Source organism: Pleurodeles waltl, chromosome 2_2 (genome assembly GCF_031143425.1).
Source record: "Pleurodeles waltl isolate 20211129_DDA chromosome 2_2, aPleWal1.hap1.20221129, whole genome shotgun sequence".
In the NCBI taxonomy this organism is placed as follows: Eukaryota; Metazoa; Chordata; class Amphibia; order Caudata; family Salamandridae; genus Pleurodeles; species Pleurodeles waltl.
The window spans coordinates 191,706,419-191,725,635 of NC_090439.1; the positions used below are offsets into that span (position 1 = coordinate 191,706,419).

General features: G+C 49.7%; 1 protein-coding gene across 2 annotated transcripts in view; it reads left to right on the forward strand.

Moving 5' to 3' along the window:
- Positions 1–19,217, forward strand: part of GABBR2 (gamma-aminobutyric acid type B receptor subunit 2) — a 3,493,747-nt gene that overhangs the window by 2,082,774 nt on the left and 1,391,756 nt on the right. For both annotated transcript variants that reach the window (XM_069219613.1, XM_069219614.1), the window contains exon 9: positions 1,605–1,685. In XM_069219613.1, coding sequence (XP_069075714.1) covers positions 1,605–1,685 — 81 coding nt within the window. The remainder of the gene's footprint in view (positions 1–1,604; positions 1,686–19,217) is intronic.

Genomic DNA, 19,217 nt, shown 5'->3' on the forward strand with positions numbered 1-19,217 from the left:
GATGTACGGCTTCTCAAAGGAGCGCGTTTCCCTCCGGTTTTGATGGTGCATCTTTGATGCAGACGCATATGAGGACATAGATAAATAAGAGAAAGGACCCTTGTTTGGTGGAGATTTACGTCTTTGTAGTCTTATTGGCCTCTATATAGGAGGATTCATGTTTTCACAAATTTCAAGAGAAACAATCATGTTGCCCAAACGCACACAAAGTCACTGGTGACATTTGAATATGAGGACATAGATAAATAAGAGGAAAGACCCTTGTTTGGTCGAGGTATACGTCTTTGTAGTCTTGTTGGCCTCTCTATAGGAGGATTCATGTTATCACAAAGTTTAGAGAAAAGAGCAACAGGAACAATCATGTTGTCAGACCGCACACAAGGTCATTGGTAACATTTCCTTGTACTCCATTGCACAGCTGTAGTGTAGAATACATACTGGACATTTACCCAAGGTGGCAGACAGAACTCCACTTGGGTGAATATTTCATGCCAAGCTGTGGACTCTTGTTGGATAAAAGGGCATTTGAGGTTCCTTTTTTATAGTCACTCACACAGCTGCTGACACAGCCACACAGACACTCACACATCCACTCACATCTGCACTCAGGCACTCACTCAGACACACATGCACCCACTCACTTGAACAGACCCCCTCAGAGACATGTGCACCCACTCACAGACCCACTCAGAAACTCACGCACCTCTCACAGAACCACTCAGATACTCACACACACACTCAGACTCACACACTCACTCACAGATTCACTTAGCAGACACTCATGCACCACTCACAGACCCACACAGACATTCCCACACACTCACAGACCCACACAGACACTTATACACCCACTCACACACTCACACCCACTGTCACACCCAGAGACACCCACTTACCTTACTCTCATACCGAGACAGACACTCTCACACCCTCTCTCAAATCCACATAGACAGACACTCTCACACCCAGACAGGCACTTTCATACCCACTATCACACCCAGAGACACCATCTCACACCTATCCTCACACCCAGAGAGACAGGCCCTGTGACCAAGAGCCGTAGCAGCCGGTAAAAGGTTATGCACAGCACGAGGTTGGGTGGTTAGGTTAGGTGGGTTGACCGCAGGGACTGGTCACAGGCCAGGCTCTGCGATCACCTCCCGCCACACGCGGCCGAAGGCCATGTGGGGCGCAGGGTTGGATTAACGTATAGTAACTGAATATCAGAGAAATTCAGCAGTTATAATTTGAGTTATTTCAAGTAACTATAACTTGTGGCCTAACGTTACTTGTCAACTGAATTCTTTGAGTTGGTCATTTATATTTCATGCAAGTGTTATTTACTCAAATCTTTGTACAGATCTTTTCTCCCTTGATTATGTTCAATTTTTGATTTTCTGCATTCCAAAATACAAATAGTCTCGAATCGTCATTTCACCAAGAACCAGCTCAAGCGCTCCCTGGTTTCGACTTTTCCATTCGTGATTCTCAATGTGTTATTTCAGTGGCCTTGCTAAAAAATGACAATGGGAGTTTGTGAACAGTACATGTTGTGAAAGAAAAAGCTGAACGTTAACATCTTCCTCCATTTTGTGTCTCCTTAGATGGCAAGGAGGTAAAGGTTGGCGAATATAATGCTGTAGCTGATAGTTTGGAACTGATCAACGATACGATCAGATTTCAAGGTAAGAAGGAAAAAACTGCTGTCATCGCAATTATGAAAAGGCATCAAGGCCTCTTGAAAGGGATTACATATTTAAGCTTTATTTGGCAACGAATGCCATACAAGTTAGATACAGTACAGTAAAGATACATTTAAGAGTATAACATCGTTCTACTATCAAGTACCTAAGTTACAATATAATGTACAAATAAAACGTTAAGAATTAACACAAGATTTCCTTTTCAGATGTACAGTATGATTGTCCAGAGATTCAGTACATAATAAACGTATTTGGAATCTATCCCTACTCCCATAAACCTGCTAAAATAAGGTAAAAAAGCAGGGCCAGGAGGTTCGTCTGTGGAGATAATCAAATCTAACAGGGTACCAATTTAAGATAAAATAGACACAGCAGTGCAACCCTTTGTCTGTAGTGTAATGTGCAATCTCTACCTGCAAGTGGAAAGTGCAATAGTACAAACATACAAAGCCTCTGCTCGGTCGCATTGCATACCTAAATGCTCAAAATCACAGTTATAATCCAGGGTACATTGTCAAACACCCAATCTTCATTTCAATTGCACTATCCCCTCAAGCAAACGTTTTAACTGCTCCATACATTTTTATACAATCCTGTACACCAAAAGACTTATGGTTCACAAGTCCTAGTCATCAAAGAGCATTCTCATGTTAAACTCGCTATGCAATGAGAAAAATCATCCAATGGCAAATCAACAGCAGGGTTGCAGTTAAATTATAATAATCCTTCCCCTGCAAGGAACAGAGGACAACTTAGAATGTTAGCTTTACATTCGAATTGGCAAGGCTTTAAACTTATAGTCCACATTTTACCTAAGAATTTAGCAACAGGGCAGGTATAGAGAGGTCTAGGATCTGATCTTACTATTCTTAAGGCTACTAGGTAATTCCATGTGCCTATCTGCAGGCAGACTGGCTTTATTCACATTAGTCTTGGGCGTATGTAAACCATGCAGGCGGATAAAACATGGCCTACATTCTCATTATGTGTTTTGCAAGCTGAGCATTTCATTGATGACCTGGATGTACCTGACCACTTAACAGTAAACGCCTTCAGGGGTAAGGATGGTATCCTAAACTGTATGTATAATTTCCTATGAACTGGGGTGGTGATGCAATGCAAATACTGTCTATATATACACTAAGGCCCTCATTCTGACCTTGGCGGTCTTTTCGCAAGACCGCCGAGTTACCGCCGCGGTAAAGACCGCCGACCGCGGCGGTATGCCGCTGCGCGTATTCCGACCGCTGGGAGCGTTCCGCCGGAATACCGCCAGCAGCCACACTGGCGGTCGGCGGGAAAGTGGAGACTGGTCAACCTCCACCGCCACGCCAGCAGAACACCGCCCACAGAATTACGACCCACATTTCTGTGTGGCGGTCTTCTGTTGGCGGTCTTCTGTTGGCGGTCACGTCCCTATGGCTCCCGTCGCCTCCCGGAGGACCAACGCACAAGGTAAGTTGATCGTCCTCGAGGGGAGGGGGTGGGGGGGTGTTGTGTGATGTGTGCGTGCATGGGGGTGTGCGTGTGAGTGTGTAGAGGGGGGGTGTGAGTGCGTGCATGCGGGCGGGGAGTGCTGCTGTGCCTATGGGCGATGTGTGTAGTTCGGCGGGTGCGCATGTCGGCATGTATGTGTGCGGGTATGTGTCCCCGTTGTGTATGTGTGTGTAGGGGGTGTGTATATGTGCATGTTGGGGGTGTGTGCATGTCGGGGTGCGTGTATGTGCATGTCGGGGTGGGGGTGGGGAGGGGGTTCGTACCACCTCTGGGGGGTGGCAGGGGGGTGGAGGGTGTGGGGGGAGGACTCGGGGGGGCAGTGGGGGGTGGGGGAGACCCCTATCAGTGCCAGGGAAGGAATTCCCTGGCCCCGATAGTGCCTACCGCCATGGTTCGCATGGCGGTTCCCGAACGCCAGAAACCGCGGCGGTAAGCAGGGTCATGATACCGTTGGCGGTCTTGGGTCGACCGCCGGACCGGAGTGCGCAGACTCCAGCCCGTCGGTCATGACCGCCGTGGCTGTCGGAGTGGGGAAGTGGCGGTCGGTCGCGGCGGTGACCGCCGCGGTCAGAATGCCATTTTTAACACCGCCGGTCTGTTCGCGGTCTGACCGCCGCCTCTCCGCCGACCGCCAAGGTCAGAATGAGGGCCTAAGGCTTGAATTCAGCAAATTCGTTTGACAATGAGCTCCTATTAGTGTAATGAGCATCTGTCTGTGCCACCCATTACAAATATATTTTCTTTAGCTGCTCTTTAGAGTGAAGGTGCTCTTTCCCAGTGGGCTCCCAGATGTCTTGCGGGCCCAGGGAATTCAGCAACTGTTTAATGCTGGTAAACCAGTCAATTTTGCAAAATCCGTCCTGCTTTACTACATCTTGTAGAACTTCTGCAGAAGCAGTTAATTCTGGGCCGGTTCTCAGTCTCGTCCAGAAAAGATTGGTCTAGTCCTTGCTGTATCTCTGAACACCTTTCTCCCAATATCAAGTTTTAACTGATGTGTAAGAGATCTGGAGGGGAGGGAACTCAGCTTCTCAAGAACTTGTGCTCAGATATTGTCATAGCTGTTAGATTGTAAAAACACCAGAGGTACGCTCCAAACAGAGCAGTACCCACGGCTATCGAATCATAGACCTGCAGTGCTGGAGCTACAGGTTTGCTGTAAGATGCGGGGATTACATACGTTATTTATTGGTGTTTCTTATATGTAGGGGGAAACTGTGTGAGGTCAGTGTATTGAAATGTCCTCCCCACTAGCCAAGCAGTGCATTTGATTAGACCACAAGGCAGTTCATGTCGCTCAGATACATTTGTCTTATAACTGGAGAACACTCCTGAGTATTGTAGACATATACTCCAAGTTTTACTGTATTGTTTATCAACTATATTTAAGCTGATCTGGCTCACTGAACCAAAGTTTAACCTAATGAAAATTATTGAACTAGTAACCAATATGTTGTGCTTCTAAAATGACTTTATGAAGCTTTAAAGTGAGGCTTAGTATAAATTAAATATAGGTATCAGATACTTAACATTAAATACTGTGATCAACATTAGTAACCAAAAAAGAATGCGTATGCTAAATGCTTCATGTTTATTTTTGACCCGTGCAGAGCAACTGGCATGATTAGAGGTGTTAATGTAAATACCTGCTGTGAAGTAACATTCTGCCATGAACATAGACAAAAATCTTGTCAAACTATTTTGAAAAACACAACTTGGGTCATCTTAGGCATTAATAACATTTGTGCAAAAGTAGGCAATCACAAGCCTCTTGATTGTGAATCTGGCATTTAGCAATATCTGACTGTGGTTAAAACAATAGCTGTTCTTGGGAATCTTCTGTCATCACACTTTTGCGACGTCATTCACAGGAGGCGGCGGTTTTTGAGGATATCAGACTCAGAATTACTTTCAGTGGTCGTAGAGTGAATGAATAGGATTTTTTCACCATGTGATGATATTTTATTGTACAATTTCTAAATAAAAGCAGCATTTTGATATGGCACTCCAAGACTGGTTGCACAGAAATTAATTGTCAAAAATGCTGCTTTTTTACTCACGAGAGGCTCCAGGACCTAAAATAAAATTGGCAAACACATGTGTTGGGCATTTTTCACGATTGACACATCTGATACTGTTTACAGCGAAACTATGGCCCTCATTACAACCCTGGCGGTCGGTGATAAAGTGGCGGTAATGCCGGCAACAGGCCAGCGGTAAAAAAAATTGAATCACGACCATGGCAGAAACTGCCAACACAGACAGCCACTTTAACATTCCGACCGCCATGGCGGTAGGAACAAACACCGCAGCGGTAACCGCCAACAGCCAGGCGGAAGACAATGTACCACCCACACTATTACAAAGGCACCAATCCGCCAGATTTTCCTGGGCGGTACCAACGCCATCAAAAGCACAACGGAAACAGTCTACGGAACGGACACCACTCACCTCTTGACACCCAACGAGGAACCAGGACGTCATGGAGCTGAGTTACAGGTGTTAACAATGTTGGTTTACCTCCTCATCTACCAGGAACATCAAAGACGGCGGCGACGACCACGGTGAGTACTGCACCTAGCACACAGGGGAGGGTTGGAGGGAAAAGAGAGTGACACACACAATCAATACGCAACACTCCCACTCCCACCCTCACCTACAACACCTTACACACAAACACATCCAAATACATCACAGATACACCCCGTCACCCCTGGAAGAAAGCAAGGACCAGATGAAATGATTGTAACAAGTGTAATCATCGAAAATCCAGATAGGCCAAGATAACTTTAAAAGATCAGTATATACAAATATTTACAGCAAGTACACAAGTCTGTATACTATTCCATTAAATGTCCGTGGACCAGTGATCCAAAAAAGCATGGGCGAAGCCCACACATGACACCTACCTCAAAATGGAGAGAACACTGCAGGGGCATCAAGTCGAAAAAAACACAGGCACCTCAGGGGGAAGGAGAGCACCTCAGCCGGATGATGGGACGACGCCACTGCTCCTCGAGGGGGCTCCATGCCCACTGCTTGGTCCTGGGGAGTGCAAAGCCACAGTCTCTCAAGTGGGTGTTTTGTCCACTGCTTGGTCCTGGGGAGTGCAAAGCCACAGTCTCTCAAGTCTCTCAAGTGGGTGGTTTGCCCACTGCTGGGTCCTGGGGAGTGCAAAGCCACAGTCTCTCAAGTCTCTCACGTGGGTGGTTTGCCCACTGCTTGGTCCGGGGTAGTGCAAAGCCACAGTCTCTCTAGCGGATGCTTTTCTCCACTGGTTCTGGAGGGGGCTTTGTGCCCAGAATGCTTCATCCTGCCAAGGACTGGGGTAGTGGATGCTTTTCTCCACTGGTTCTGGAGGGGGCATTGTGCCCAGAGTGCTTCATCCTGCCAAGGCCCGGGTAGTGGATGCTTTGTTCCACTGGTTTCGGAGGGGGCTTTGTGCCCAGTGATGCTGCACCTGGGGTGTGGCAGTTCCCATTCCCTCACCTTGGTGTGTGAGCCACGAGATTTTCAGGGAACGGGTAGCATGATACTCCATGGAGGCAAAGACACACTCCACCCTGTGGCGTCTTAGCCTGCCAACTGCTGGCAGTGCCAGTGCTGGTTGTGGTGCCTCATGTAGTGTGTGCAGGGTCCAGGACGTCTCCTGCAGCCTCGGACGGCTGCCCACTGGGAATGCTGCTGATGTCCGCTGTGGTGGCACTGGCTGGGCACGTCACGGGGCAGGTGGTGGTGGCTGCGGCGGTGTCTGCGGGGGACATGCTTCTGGTGGTGCAGGTGTCTGCACCTGTGGAGGGAGACACCAGGCTGTCTCCTGCAGTCTCCGAAGGGTGCCCACTGGGGCTGATGCTGGGGACTGTAGTAGAGGCAGCAGACGTGCAGGTGGCGCTGCAGGTGGTGGTCATTGCAGCGGTGGCCACCGCTGTACAGGTTGCTGTTCTGTCTTGCAGAAGGGGTGACACCAGTCCCTCACCCGGAGGCTCCGTGCCCTGAGCTGACTTCCCTTTGCCCTTGTGTCCCTTCCCCATCTTGGAAGTCGCTTCTGGGACCTTGGCACTGTCCTCTTTGGTTCTGGAAGGGGCCTTGCTGGGTGGTTGGTGCAGCTTTTCCCATTTTGGCATGTGGGCCCCTTCTTTACCTTGGCAGGTGGCGGAATAGGGTGGTCCTTGGCCTCACTAGGTGGCACTCTGGCAGCGCTGATGGGTGCCGCCTTCGCTTTTCCCAGACTTGCAGGGACCACAGTGGTCGAGGATTTTGAGGGTGAGGTGCTGTGCTGGGATCTGGACATCCTGGCCCTAGGGGAAGGACGGGGGGAGGTGTAGGGAAGAGGTCAATGGAAGCTAGGAAATGTTTGTTAGACACACTGGGATGGGAATATGAATGGGGTTTGGGAGTGGTGGAAGAGGTAGTGGTTGTAGGAGGTGTACGTCTGCTGAGTTTAGGTGAAGGTGCATGGACTGGAGGCTGTTGTGAGGTGGATGGCTGTTGAGTGGGTGTGTGCCTGCGTTTGTGTAATTTGTGAGGAGGGCTCACAGACACTCTGGAAGAGGACACAGGGGACGTGTGCATGGTAGTGGGGGTGGTGATTGCACTTGAGCGGTGTGTGGTGATGGGTGTGTTGGTGATGGAGGTAGTGGCTGAGGATGTAGTGCATGCAGGTGTGTGTGGAGACGAGACAGGGTGGGAGGTGGAGGACATGGAGGAGGGGGACTGTAGGAGGCTGGCCTGGCTTGTAGTGGGTACCAGAAGTACTTACACCTTGTGCCAGGTCCAGTTATCCCTTATTAGTGTAGAAGAGGTGTTTCTAGCAGCTTAGGCTGATAGAAGGTAGCTTTGGCAAAGCAGCTTAGGATGGACTAAGAGACATGTAAAGCTCCTACTATACCACTGGTGTCATATGCACAATACCATAAGAAAACACAATACACAGGAGTACTAAAAATAAAGGTACTTTATTTTTATGACAATATGCCAAAAGTATCTCAGTGAGTACCCTCAGTATGAGGATAAGATATATACACAAGATATATGTACACAAATCAAAATTAGGTAAGTAATAGCAAGGAAAGTAATGCAAGCAGTGTAGAATTACAATAGATTGCAATAGGAGCACATAGGTATATCGGCAACACAAACCATATACTCCAAAAGTGGAATGTGAACCACGAATGGACCCCAAACCTATGTGAGCTTGTAGAGGGTCGCTGGGACTGTAAGAAAACAGTGAGGGTTAGAAAAATAGCCCACCCCAAGACCCTGAAAGGTAGGTGTAAAGTGCACCTACTACCCCCAGAGAGCACAGAAGTCGTGATAGGGGGATTCTGCAGGAAGAACAAACACCAGCAATGCAACAGCAGTGGATTTCCGGACCTGAGTACCTGTAAGACAAGGGTACCAAGTCCAATAGCCGTGACAGTGTTGAGAGTGGGCAGGAGCCCTGGAAATGCCAGCTGAGGTTGCAAGGAAGCTGCCACCGGTTGGAAGAAGCTTGGAGGTCTGCAAGAAAGAAGAGGACTAGGAACTTTCCCTTTGGAGGATAGATGTCCCACGTCGCGATGAAGCTTGCAGAGGTGTTCCCACGCAGAAAGACCGCAAAAAAGCCTTGATAGCTACAAGGGTCGCTGTAGAGGTTTTTGGGTGCTGCTGTGGCCCAGGAGGGACCAGGATGTCGCCACTTGGAGGAGGAGCCAGAGGGGGTGCCCAGCCACTCAGGGAGCCCTCACAGAAGCAGGCAGCACCCGCAAAAGTACCTGAACAGGCACTTGGAAGGAAGTTCAGAGCTCCTGGTGCAGGGTGAAGGCAGGCTACCCCCAGAGCATGCACCACCTGAAAACAGTTGAGAATGCCGGCAGGATGAGGCGATACAAAGTTGCTAGTAGTCATCTTGCTACTTTGTTGCGGTTTTGCAGGCGTCCTGAGCAGTCAGAGGTCGATCCTTTGGTAGAAGGTAAAGAGGGAGATGCAGAGGAACTCTGTTGAGCTCTTGCATTCGTTATCTAAAGAATTCCCCAAAGCAGAGACCCTAAATAGCCAGAAAAGGAGGTTTGGCTACCAAGGGAGGAGGATTGGCTACCAAGAGAGGTAATAGCCTATCAGAAGGAGCCTCTGACGTCACCTGCTGGCACTGGCCACTCAGAGCAGTCCAGTGTGCCCCCAGCACCTCTAAATCCAAGATGGCAGTGGTCTGGGACACACTGGAGGAGCTCTGGGCACCTCTCCTGGGAGGTGCAGGTCAGGGGAATGGTCACTCCCCTTTCCATTGTCCAGTTTCGCGCCAGAGTAGGGCTGGGGGATCCCTGAACCGGTGTAGACTGGTTTATGCAGAGATGGGCACCATCTGTGCCCATCAAAGCATTTCCAGAGGCTGGGGGAGGCTACTCCTCCCCAGCCCTTCACACCTATTTCCAAAGGGAGAGGGTGTAACACCCTCTCTCAGAGGAAATCCTTTGTTCTGCCTTCCTGGGCCAGGGCTGCCTGGACCCCAGGGGGGCAGAAACCTGTCTGAGGGGTGGGCAGCAGCTGCAGTGGAAACCCCAAAAAGGCAGTTTGGCAGTACCCGGGTTCTGTGCTAGGGATCCGGGGGATCATGGAATTGTCCCCCCAATACCAGAATGGTATTGGGGTGACAATTCCATGATCTTAGACATGTTACATGGCCATGTTCGGAGTTACCATTGTGACGCTATACATAAGTAGTGACCTATGTATAGTGCACATGTGTAATGGTGTCCCAGCACTCACAAAGTCTGGGGAATTTGCCCTGAACGATGTGGGGTCACCTTGGCTAGTGCCAGGGTGCCCACACACTAAGTAACTTTGCACCCAACCTTCACCAGGTGAAGGTTAGACATATAGGTGACTTATAAGTTACTTATGTGCAGTGCTAAATGGCTGTGAAATAACGTGGATGTTATTTCACTCAAGCTGAAGTGGCAGGCCTTTGTAAGAATTGCCAGAGCTCCAAATGGGTGGCAAGAGAAATGCTGCAGCCCATAGGGATCTCCTGGAACCCCAATACCTTGGGTACCTCAGTACCATATACTAGGGAATTATATGGGTGTACCAGTATGCCAATGTGAATTGGTAAATTTAGTCAGTAGCCTGTTAGTGACAAATTTGGAAAGCAGAGAGAGCATAACCACTGAGGTTCTGGTTAGCAGAGCCTCTGTGAGACAGTTAGGCACCACACAGGGAACATATATAGGCCACAAACTTATGAACACTGGGATCCTAGCTAGCAGGATCCCAGTGACACATAACAAACACACTTACAAAATAGGGTTTTCACCATGAGCACTGGGACCTGGCTAGCAGTATCCCAGTGAGACAGTGAAAACATCCTGACATATACTCACAAACAGGCCAAAAGTGGGGGTAACAAGGCTAGAAAGAGGCTACTTTCCTGCAGGGACACAGTGGAGGTAGTGGATGTTGGTGTGTCTGCATGTGTATGGTGCTTGTGTGAGTGCCTGTGGGATGTGTGATGCTTATGTTTGCCTGAGCCACTTTTGTGTGTTGATGTGTGTGCATGCTAGTCTGATGGTGTGCTTGGGATAGGCTGAGGTAGAGGGGATTGGTTCTGGGTAGTGGAAGTTGGAGGGGGAGGCTGGACACAGGGACAATGGCTGCCATCACTGCCGAGGCCAGAGCCTGAAATGCTCTCTGTTGGGCCGCCAAGCCAGAATGAATGTCCTCCAGGTGTGCATTTGTTTGCTGCAAATGCCTCTCGACACCCTGGATGGCATTCAAAATGGTTGACTTCCCAACAGTGGTAAATAGCCTCCTCACTGAGGGCAGCAAGGCTGACTGGGGCAGGGGCTGAGGTGCCTGGGGCGGAGGAGATGACCACCCTCCTGGGTGAGAGGGCACGGGAAACACACTGAGGGGCTGCTGGGAGGGCGGTGCTGGTAAGGGGGGTGGCGGCTGTACCTTTTGTTGCGGTGGGCACAAAGGTGCCCGCCACCACAAGGGAGCTCCCATCAGAAGAGGAGTTGCTGTCGCTGGTGTCTACTCCTGTCCCGGACGTGGAACTCTCCTCGCCCTCCGTCCCACTGGTGCCTTCAGACTCCGTACATTCACCCTCCTGGGCCATGTGGGTTGCAGCTCCCTCCTGCTCCGGTGCCACTGCTCCTCCGCCAGATGATGCTAATGCACACAAGTACAGGGTGACAAAACAAAAAGGGGGGGAAGACAGAGGAGACACATGGTCAATGCCAGCAACAACACCACCGTTGACGGACACAACACATAGGTCTATGCACTAGGCCATGCACTAACAGTTCTTAGGAAAATCACCTGGCCATGGGGGACTGTGCCTAAGCCCATTTGCTGCACACCTGGAACCCACAGGTGTAGATGGCCACTATCACTATTGGGGTTGGAGTGCCACAGAGCCTGCCTAACAAGGGACCTTCCCTACCAAGTTCGCCCTGGCCTAGTGGATCCCACAGCCCACTTCCCCCACCCAGACACCTCGTAAAGTGCGCAGAGTCAGCTGAATGAGACTGTACTCACCCCCTTGTGGCTGCTGTGATGCCGTCAAGTGCCCATCCAACTCCGGATATGCCACCGTCAGGATCCGGTACATCAGCGGGGTCATGGTGCGACGGGCACCCTTCCACGTTGGGAGGCCCCCCAGCTGGGCCTCCGCCGTCTTCTTGCTCCAGCGGCGTAGGTCCTCCCATCTTTTGCAGCAGTGGGTGCTCCGTCTATGGTAGACACCAAGGGTCCGCACTTCCTTGGCGATGGCACGCCAAATACCCTTCTTCTGGTGGGCGCTGACCTAGAGGAAAGGTAAAGTAAGAATGGATTTTACTCCCCCATCCGGTTATTCTTACTCATTGGCCAGAACTTCCCAACCATGCCCTGAAACACATACACTGACCATCCTCACATGCTGGCTACAGCCCCCCCCCCACATGTATATTCCATCCACGCCACTCCATACATTCATGTCTCATCCATCATGCTCACAGTGTACTCACCTGTTTGTCTGGAGGACCGTAGAGTAGCGTGTACTGGGAGAGGACCCCAGCCACCAGGTTGTCCAACTCCTCCGTGGAGAAGGCAGGGGCTCTTTCCCCAGACACTGTAGCCATTGTCGCTTCCAGACTCAGGTCACAGCAGCACTTGCAGTATATGTCCTCTCCTGTTGAAGGTCAGGTATCAAGTGAGTGAACAGGCAGAAAATGGCGGTCACCTCCGCGGCGATGCGCACCGTCACCACTGGCATACATCGTCATTGGCTCCTGGAACCCATAGGGCCCAATGATAACCAATGCTGAATTGCACAGCGGTCTGCGTCCGCCTAACGCCGCGCTGCACAACACCAGCACAGTTACCTCATTTCTCCTTGTCCCTCCTTACAGGTCAGGCAGCCGCCTTTTCAGGGGGCCACATGTTAGGGCGCCTAACTGCGTCACAGCACTTTTGGGCAGGAATACGGACAGACAGCGCCTGTAGGAAGTTCGTCTGTATATACTATTTCAAAGTAAGAAATAGTGTGCACAGAGTCCAAGGGTTCCCCTTAGAGGTACGATAGTGACAAAAAGAGATAATTCTAATGCTCTATTTTGTGGTAGTGTGGTCGAGCAGTAGGCTTATCAGATGGTAGTGTTAAGCATTTGTTGTACACACACAGGCAATAAATGAGGAACACACACTCAAAGACCTACTCCAGGCCAATAGGTTTTTATATTGAAAAATATATTTTCTTAGTTTATTTTAAGAACCACAGGTTCAAGATTACAAGTAATACTTTAAATGTAAGGTACTTCACTTAGATACTTTAGGAACTTTGAATAAAAGCAATATCACATACAGTCTTTGTAAAAATGGCAATAAGCTATTTTCAAAGTGGACACAGAGCAAAAATCAACAGTTCCTGGGGGAGTTAAGTAAAGGTTAGGTTTGCAAGTAAGTAAAACACTTACAAGTTTCAAAGTTGGGTCCAAGGTAGCCCCCCGTTGGGGGTTCAAGGCAACCCCAAAGTTACCACACCAGCAGCTCAGGGCCGGTCAGGTGCAGAGGTCAAAGAGGTGCCCAAAACACATAGGCTTCAATGGAGAACAGGTGTGCCCCGGTTCCAGTCTGCCAGCAGGTAAGTACCCGCGTCTTCGGGGGGCAGACCAGGGGGGTTTTGTAGGGCACCGGGGGGGACACAAGCAGGCAGAGAAAGTACACCCTCAGCGGCACAGGAGCGGCGGGGGCAGTGTGCAAACAGGCGTCAGGTTTTAGATACAAAGTAATGGAGGGACCCAGGGGTCACTTCAACGATGCAGGCAGGCACAGAGGGGGGGGCTCCTTGGGGCAGCCACCACCTGGGCTAGGCAGAGGGTCGCCTGGGGGTCGCTCCTGCACTGGAGTTCAGTTCCTTTAGGTCCTGGGGGCTGCGGGTGCAGTGTTGGTTCCAGGTTACAGGCAGTTGCGGTCAGGGGGAGCCTCTGGATTATCTCTGCAGGCATCGCTGTGGGGGCACAGGGGGGTCGTCTCTGGTTACTCATAGGCTCGCAGTCACCGGGGAGTCCTCCCTGAGGTGTTGGTTTTCTGCAGGTCGAGCCGGGGGTCGTCGGGTGCAGAATGGGAAGTCTCACACTTCCGGCGGAAAACGTGAAGTCTTTAAAGTTGCTTCTTTGATGGCTACTGTCCTTGAGGGTGCCTACACCATCTTTGTGCCTCCTCCCTGTGGGGAGGGGGGCATATCCCTAATCTTATTGGGGGAATCCTCCAAACTCAAGATGAAGGATTTCTCAAGGCAGGGGTCATCTCAGCTCAGGACACCTTAGGGGCTGTCCTGACTGGTGGGTGACTCCACCTTGTTTTTCTCATTATCTCCTCCAGCCTTGCCACCAAAAGTGGGGGCAGTATCCGGAGGGGCGGGCTTCTCCACTAGCTGGGATGCCCTGGGGCGCTGTAAGAAAAGGGGTGAGGCTTTGAGGCTCCCTGCCAGGTGTTACAGTTCCTGCAGGGGGAGGTGAGAAGCACCTCCACCCAGTACAGGCTTTGTTCCTGGCCACAGAGTGACAAAGGCACTCTCCCCATGTGGCCAGCAACCTGTCTGGTGTGTGTCAGGCTGGCAGGAACTGGTCAGCCTACACTGGAACTCGGGTATGTTTTCAGGGGGCATCTCTAAGATGCCCCCTGGGTGTATTTTATAATAAATTGTACACTGGCATCATTGTGCATTTATTGTGCTGAGAAGTTTGATACCAAACTTCCCAGTTTTCAGTGTAGCCATTATGGAACTGTGGAGTTTGTGTTTGACAAACTCCCAGACCATATACTCTTATTGCCACCCTGCACCTACAATGTCTAAGGTTTTGCTTAGACACTGTAGGGGCATAGTGCACATGCACATATGCCCTCACCTGTGGTAAAGTGCACCCTGCCTTAGGGCTGTAAGGCCAGCTAGAGAGGTGAGTTACCTATGCCACAGGCAGTGTGAGGTTGGCATGGCACTCTGAGGGGAGTGCCATGTCGACTTAGACATTTTCTCCCCAAAAGCACACACAAGCTGTGAAGCAGTGTGCATTTACTGAGTGATGGGTTCCTAGGGTGACATAAGACATGCTGCAGCCCATCAGGGCCCTTGGTATCAGGGGTACCAGTTACAAGGGACTTACCTGAGTGCCAGGGTTGTGCCAATTGTGGAGACAAAGGTACATTTTAGGGAAAGAACACTGGTGCTGGGGCCTGGTTAGCAGGGTCCCAGCACACTTTCAAATCATAACTTAGCATCAGCAAAAAGCCAGGGGGTAACCATGCCAAGGAGGCTTTTCCTTACAGCGCCACACACCGATTACATCACAATAGTGCAAAACACCCTTGTGCAACCTATGTGGTATATGACCCTCTGCTCACCCTTCTCCTCAATAGGGCTCTTCCGCTGGGGCAGATGATGAGATGGCGTTATCCTCTGGTATACAGACCCCTGGTGGACCTGTTGACAATGGACGACAGACACATAATTATTACCTACAGACTTGATCGTGCCACAATCCATGAACTGTGTGTCCTGTTGGAGCCAGACCTGTTGTCAGCTATCCGCCATCCCACAGGAATCCCCCCTCTAGTGCAGGTCCTGTCAGTGCTCCATTTCCTGGCCAGTGGTTCCTTTCAAACAACAGTAGCCATGGCATCAGGGATGTCACAGCCAAGGTTCTCTAACGTGTTGTCCAGAGTGTTGTCTGCTCTGCTGAAACACATGTGCAGCTACATCGTTTTCCCCCAGGTGGGGGATTTGCCCACAGTGAAAGGTGACTTCTATGCCCTGGGACACATCCCCAACATAATTGATGCCATTGATGGTACACATGTGGCATTTGTCCCACCTGCAGGAATGCACAGGTGTACAGAAACCGCAAAAGCTACCATTCCATGAATGTGCAGATGGCGTGTTTGACAGACAAGTACATCTCGCATGTGAATGCCAAGTATCCTGGCTCAGTGCATGACGCTTACATTTTGAGGAATAGCAGCATCCGTGATGTGATGGGCCAACTCCAGAGGCACCGTGTGTGGCTAAAGGTGAGCCCAAGGTCCCCACACAGTTTGAATAGGTGTCTGGGTATGGGAGAGTCCCTAAGGGTTGGTGTGTGTCTAACAGATACCCCTCGATATTTGCAGGTGACTCTGGTTACCTCAACCTGTCATGGCTACTGACCCCGGTGAGTAAACCCAGGACAAGGGCAGAGGAACGCTACAATGAGGCACATGTGCGAACTAGGAGGATTATAGCGTGGACTTTTGGGCCTCCTGAAGGCCAGGTTCCGGTGCCTCGTGGAGAGTGGGTTCCCTGGGCCTCTCCTCCCCCTGTTGCACAGCAGTCCTCCCAGCTTCCCTATTGTCCTGTGCCTCTGTCCCCTGAACTGGGTGCCCACTGCCACTGACCCCAGGTCCCTGATTGTCTTGGGTTAGTGGGTTTGCCTGGGGTCCCTGTAATGGTGGACACACTGCTGATTGACGTGTCCTGGGTACAGTGGCATGGGCCCGCTGGGTGTGTGCTGTGGTGGTGTTTCCTGAGGGGGGAGGTTCAGTGGTGGTTTGTGACTGTGGCAGTGGAACCGACTGTCCAGAGGTCCCTGATGGGCCGGGCTGGTCATCTTGATCCAGGCGTGCAGAGCTGCTGTCGTCACTATGGGCCTCTTCTGTGGGGGACTGGATATGGCTGGCACCTCCTGTCCGGTAACGTTGGGTAGGGGTCCTGTTGGGGTGTAAATGCATAGTTATTGTCTCTGTGTGTGCCATATTTTGCAGTGGGTGAGTTTTCCTCTACTCCTGTGCATGGATTATTGCCTTGGCCCTTGTGTGAGTGGTGATTTTGCGGCCTGGGTGAGTCTCTCTACTGGACATGCTTTGGTGATGGGTGTCCATGCATTGGTGTTACATGCAGGGCTTGGTATTGGGATGTGTGGTTGTGATAGTGGGGTATCTGTGAGGTGTTGGGGTGATGTGTGTGAGGGTAGGGGTAGGACTTTGTGATGGCATTCAGGTACGGGGGGAGGGATATAATAGTAAATATTTGCCTTACCAGAGTCCAGTCCTCCTGCTACTCCTGCTAGGCCCTCAGGATGCATGATCGCCAAGACTTTCTCCTCCCATGTTGTTAGTTGTGGGGGAGGAGGTGGGGGTCCACCGCCAGTCCTCTGTGTGGCTACCTGGTGTCTGGATACCATGGAACGCACCTTCCCCTGTAGGTTGTTCCATCTCTTCCTGATGTCATCCCGTGTTCTTGGGTGCTGTCCCACTTCGTTGACCCTGTCGACAATTCTCCGCCATAGCACCATCTTCCTTGCAATGGAGGTCTGAGGCACCTGTGATCTGAAAAACTGTGGCTCTACCCAGATGATTTCGTCCACCATGACCCTGTACTCCTCCTCAGAAAACCTGGGGTGTCTTTGAGGTGCCATAATGTGGTGTGAGTGATGTGTGAGGTGATGTTTGTTGTGCTGTGTGAAGTGTTGTGTTGGGGTGTGTTCTTTGAGGTGCTTGGATGTTGTATGAGTGATGGTGTTGTGTGCCTGTGGATGCTGGTGTTGTGTTTGCTATTCTCTCTCTCTGCTTCTTCGAAATTTTTGTTGTAAGTGTTTGTAGGTAATGTGGGGGGGGGTGTTTTTTAGTGGTGTGAGTGGTGTGTGTATGTGTATCAGGTGTGTGTATTTTGAATTGTCCAATGTGGTTGTGTTTTGTAAATGTGTGTGTATTTTGAGCACGGCGGTGTGTACTGCCAATGGATTACCGCGGTTGAAAGACCGCCGCATTGATTCGTGGGTCGTGATACTGTGGGCATATTCCTGTTGGTGTGACGGTGTAGGTTTTGCTATCGCCAGTTTATCACTGACCTTTGGTGTGGCGGACTTGTGTTGGTGTCTGTATTATGGTGGATTACGAACTGTGGGTTGTAATACCTGTAGCGGATTTCCGCCGCAGCCACAGTATCTTGATGGCCGTCAGCACAGCGGTAAGCGGGATTTACCGCCAGGGTTGTAATGAGGGCCTATGTCTAAATTGACTCTATCTTCTGATTGATTTCTTGCCACTATTCCTACTATCTATTAGCGTTTTTTTTATTTTTATATGTATATACAATTGTCCAGAGAATAGTGTCCTTTTCTTGGAAGACGTGAGGCAACTTCCTACCTGTCTTCCATGCAAACGAACCGCTTGGGCTACCAGAAAATGAATTAGATCATGCCTCTTCTGAAAACCCCGCTGTTGAAAGTGTGTTAAAAAATGTTCAACTTCGCTAATACAAATGTAGTGCACACTTGTCCCCAGTAATGCTGATCAGTAAACATTTGTACCTTAAGTCAAGCTTATTAAAACCACTTTAGGGCCAAAACACTGAAACGAGCTATTCAAAAATATCCAATGAAGTTCATTAATGCAATATTTATTCGCCACTCTCAAAAACATCCTTGCCGTTTTTGCGATTGCATACATATTTCATTAAAATCATCCTTCATTACACATCTTAAGGAAGAAAGCCATGTCCGCATGGAACGTCCTCAAGGTACTGAGAGAATCAATCTCGTGCAAATAAACATTGCATGGATAGAAAGCTTAGCAGCAGCGTTGTAAAGCGATATTTCCTCTCCGTCAATGGGACGGCGCATCACACGCTTTCCAAAGAGAGAAAAGAAAGCTGGGAAATACGTACCAAGACTCATTTGCACTTATTGGCGGTATGAATTCTATGCTTTCCTCCTGAGAACAGATATCAGCATTTCTTTCGCATCTAATCTCCCGTGACATCACACAATCTCTGCTTTTTCCAGGTACTTCTTACTGCCCGTAGCAGTTGCTTTATGAGTAGATGATTACTCACTTCTCATGATGATTTAAATATCAGATGCTGGCGCAAGTAATAATATACCAGTATTTGCACACTTCCCATATTTGGTTGTTATTGTTATTCAATGACACCTACAGGTGTTGCTTGTCCTGAAGCGAGAATTCTTTGTCAGCAAATTCAGCAAACTACCGCAAGGCACATCATAAGTGATTCATGCCTAACCCCTCACACGCTGCCACTGTGTAACCCATAAAATGGTGGCAGGAAAAACAAGCTTAAAAGCACTGCAATCATTGGCTTTCCGGCTCGTATTCTTAGGCTTTGAACTGCCAACGTCCATTAAGGGGTGTTAAACACCCCAAGAAACTGGCACCGGCCTCAGTAAGCATATTTTCATTTCTTCGGAGAAGAGGGTTTTGGGCGAGGCTGGATCAAAAGTGTCCTGTAGCTACTTCGCGTCACCAGGCCCCACCCCCTCATCAGACAGTGATTTTTTTGGTTTTAGTTGGCAGGTCTGGGAACCATTTGGACACTACATACCATAATTACGAGTTAATGGAGTCACTATCATGCTTTGTATTAATTATTCATAATTTGATATTTGATAATTTGATATTTTATCAATTATTAGGGACCAGACTGATGGAAACAAAGTTTGGTTAAACAGATTCAAGTTTGTATGATATTGTAGCTGCATTGTTGCATCAAAGCTTTAGCAATTT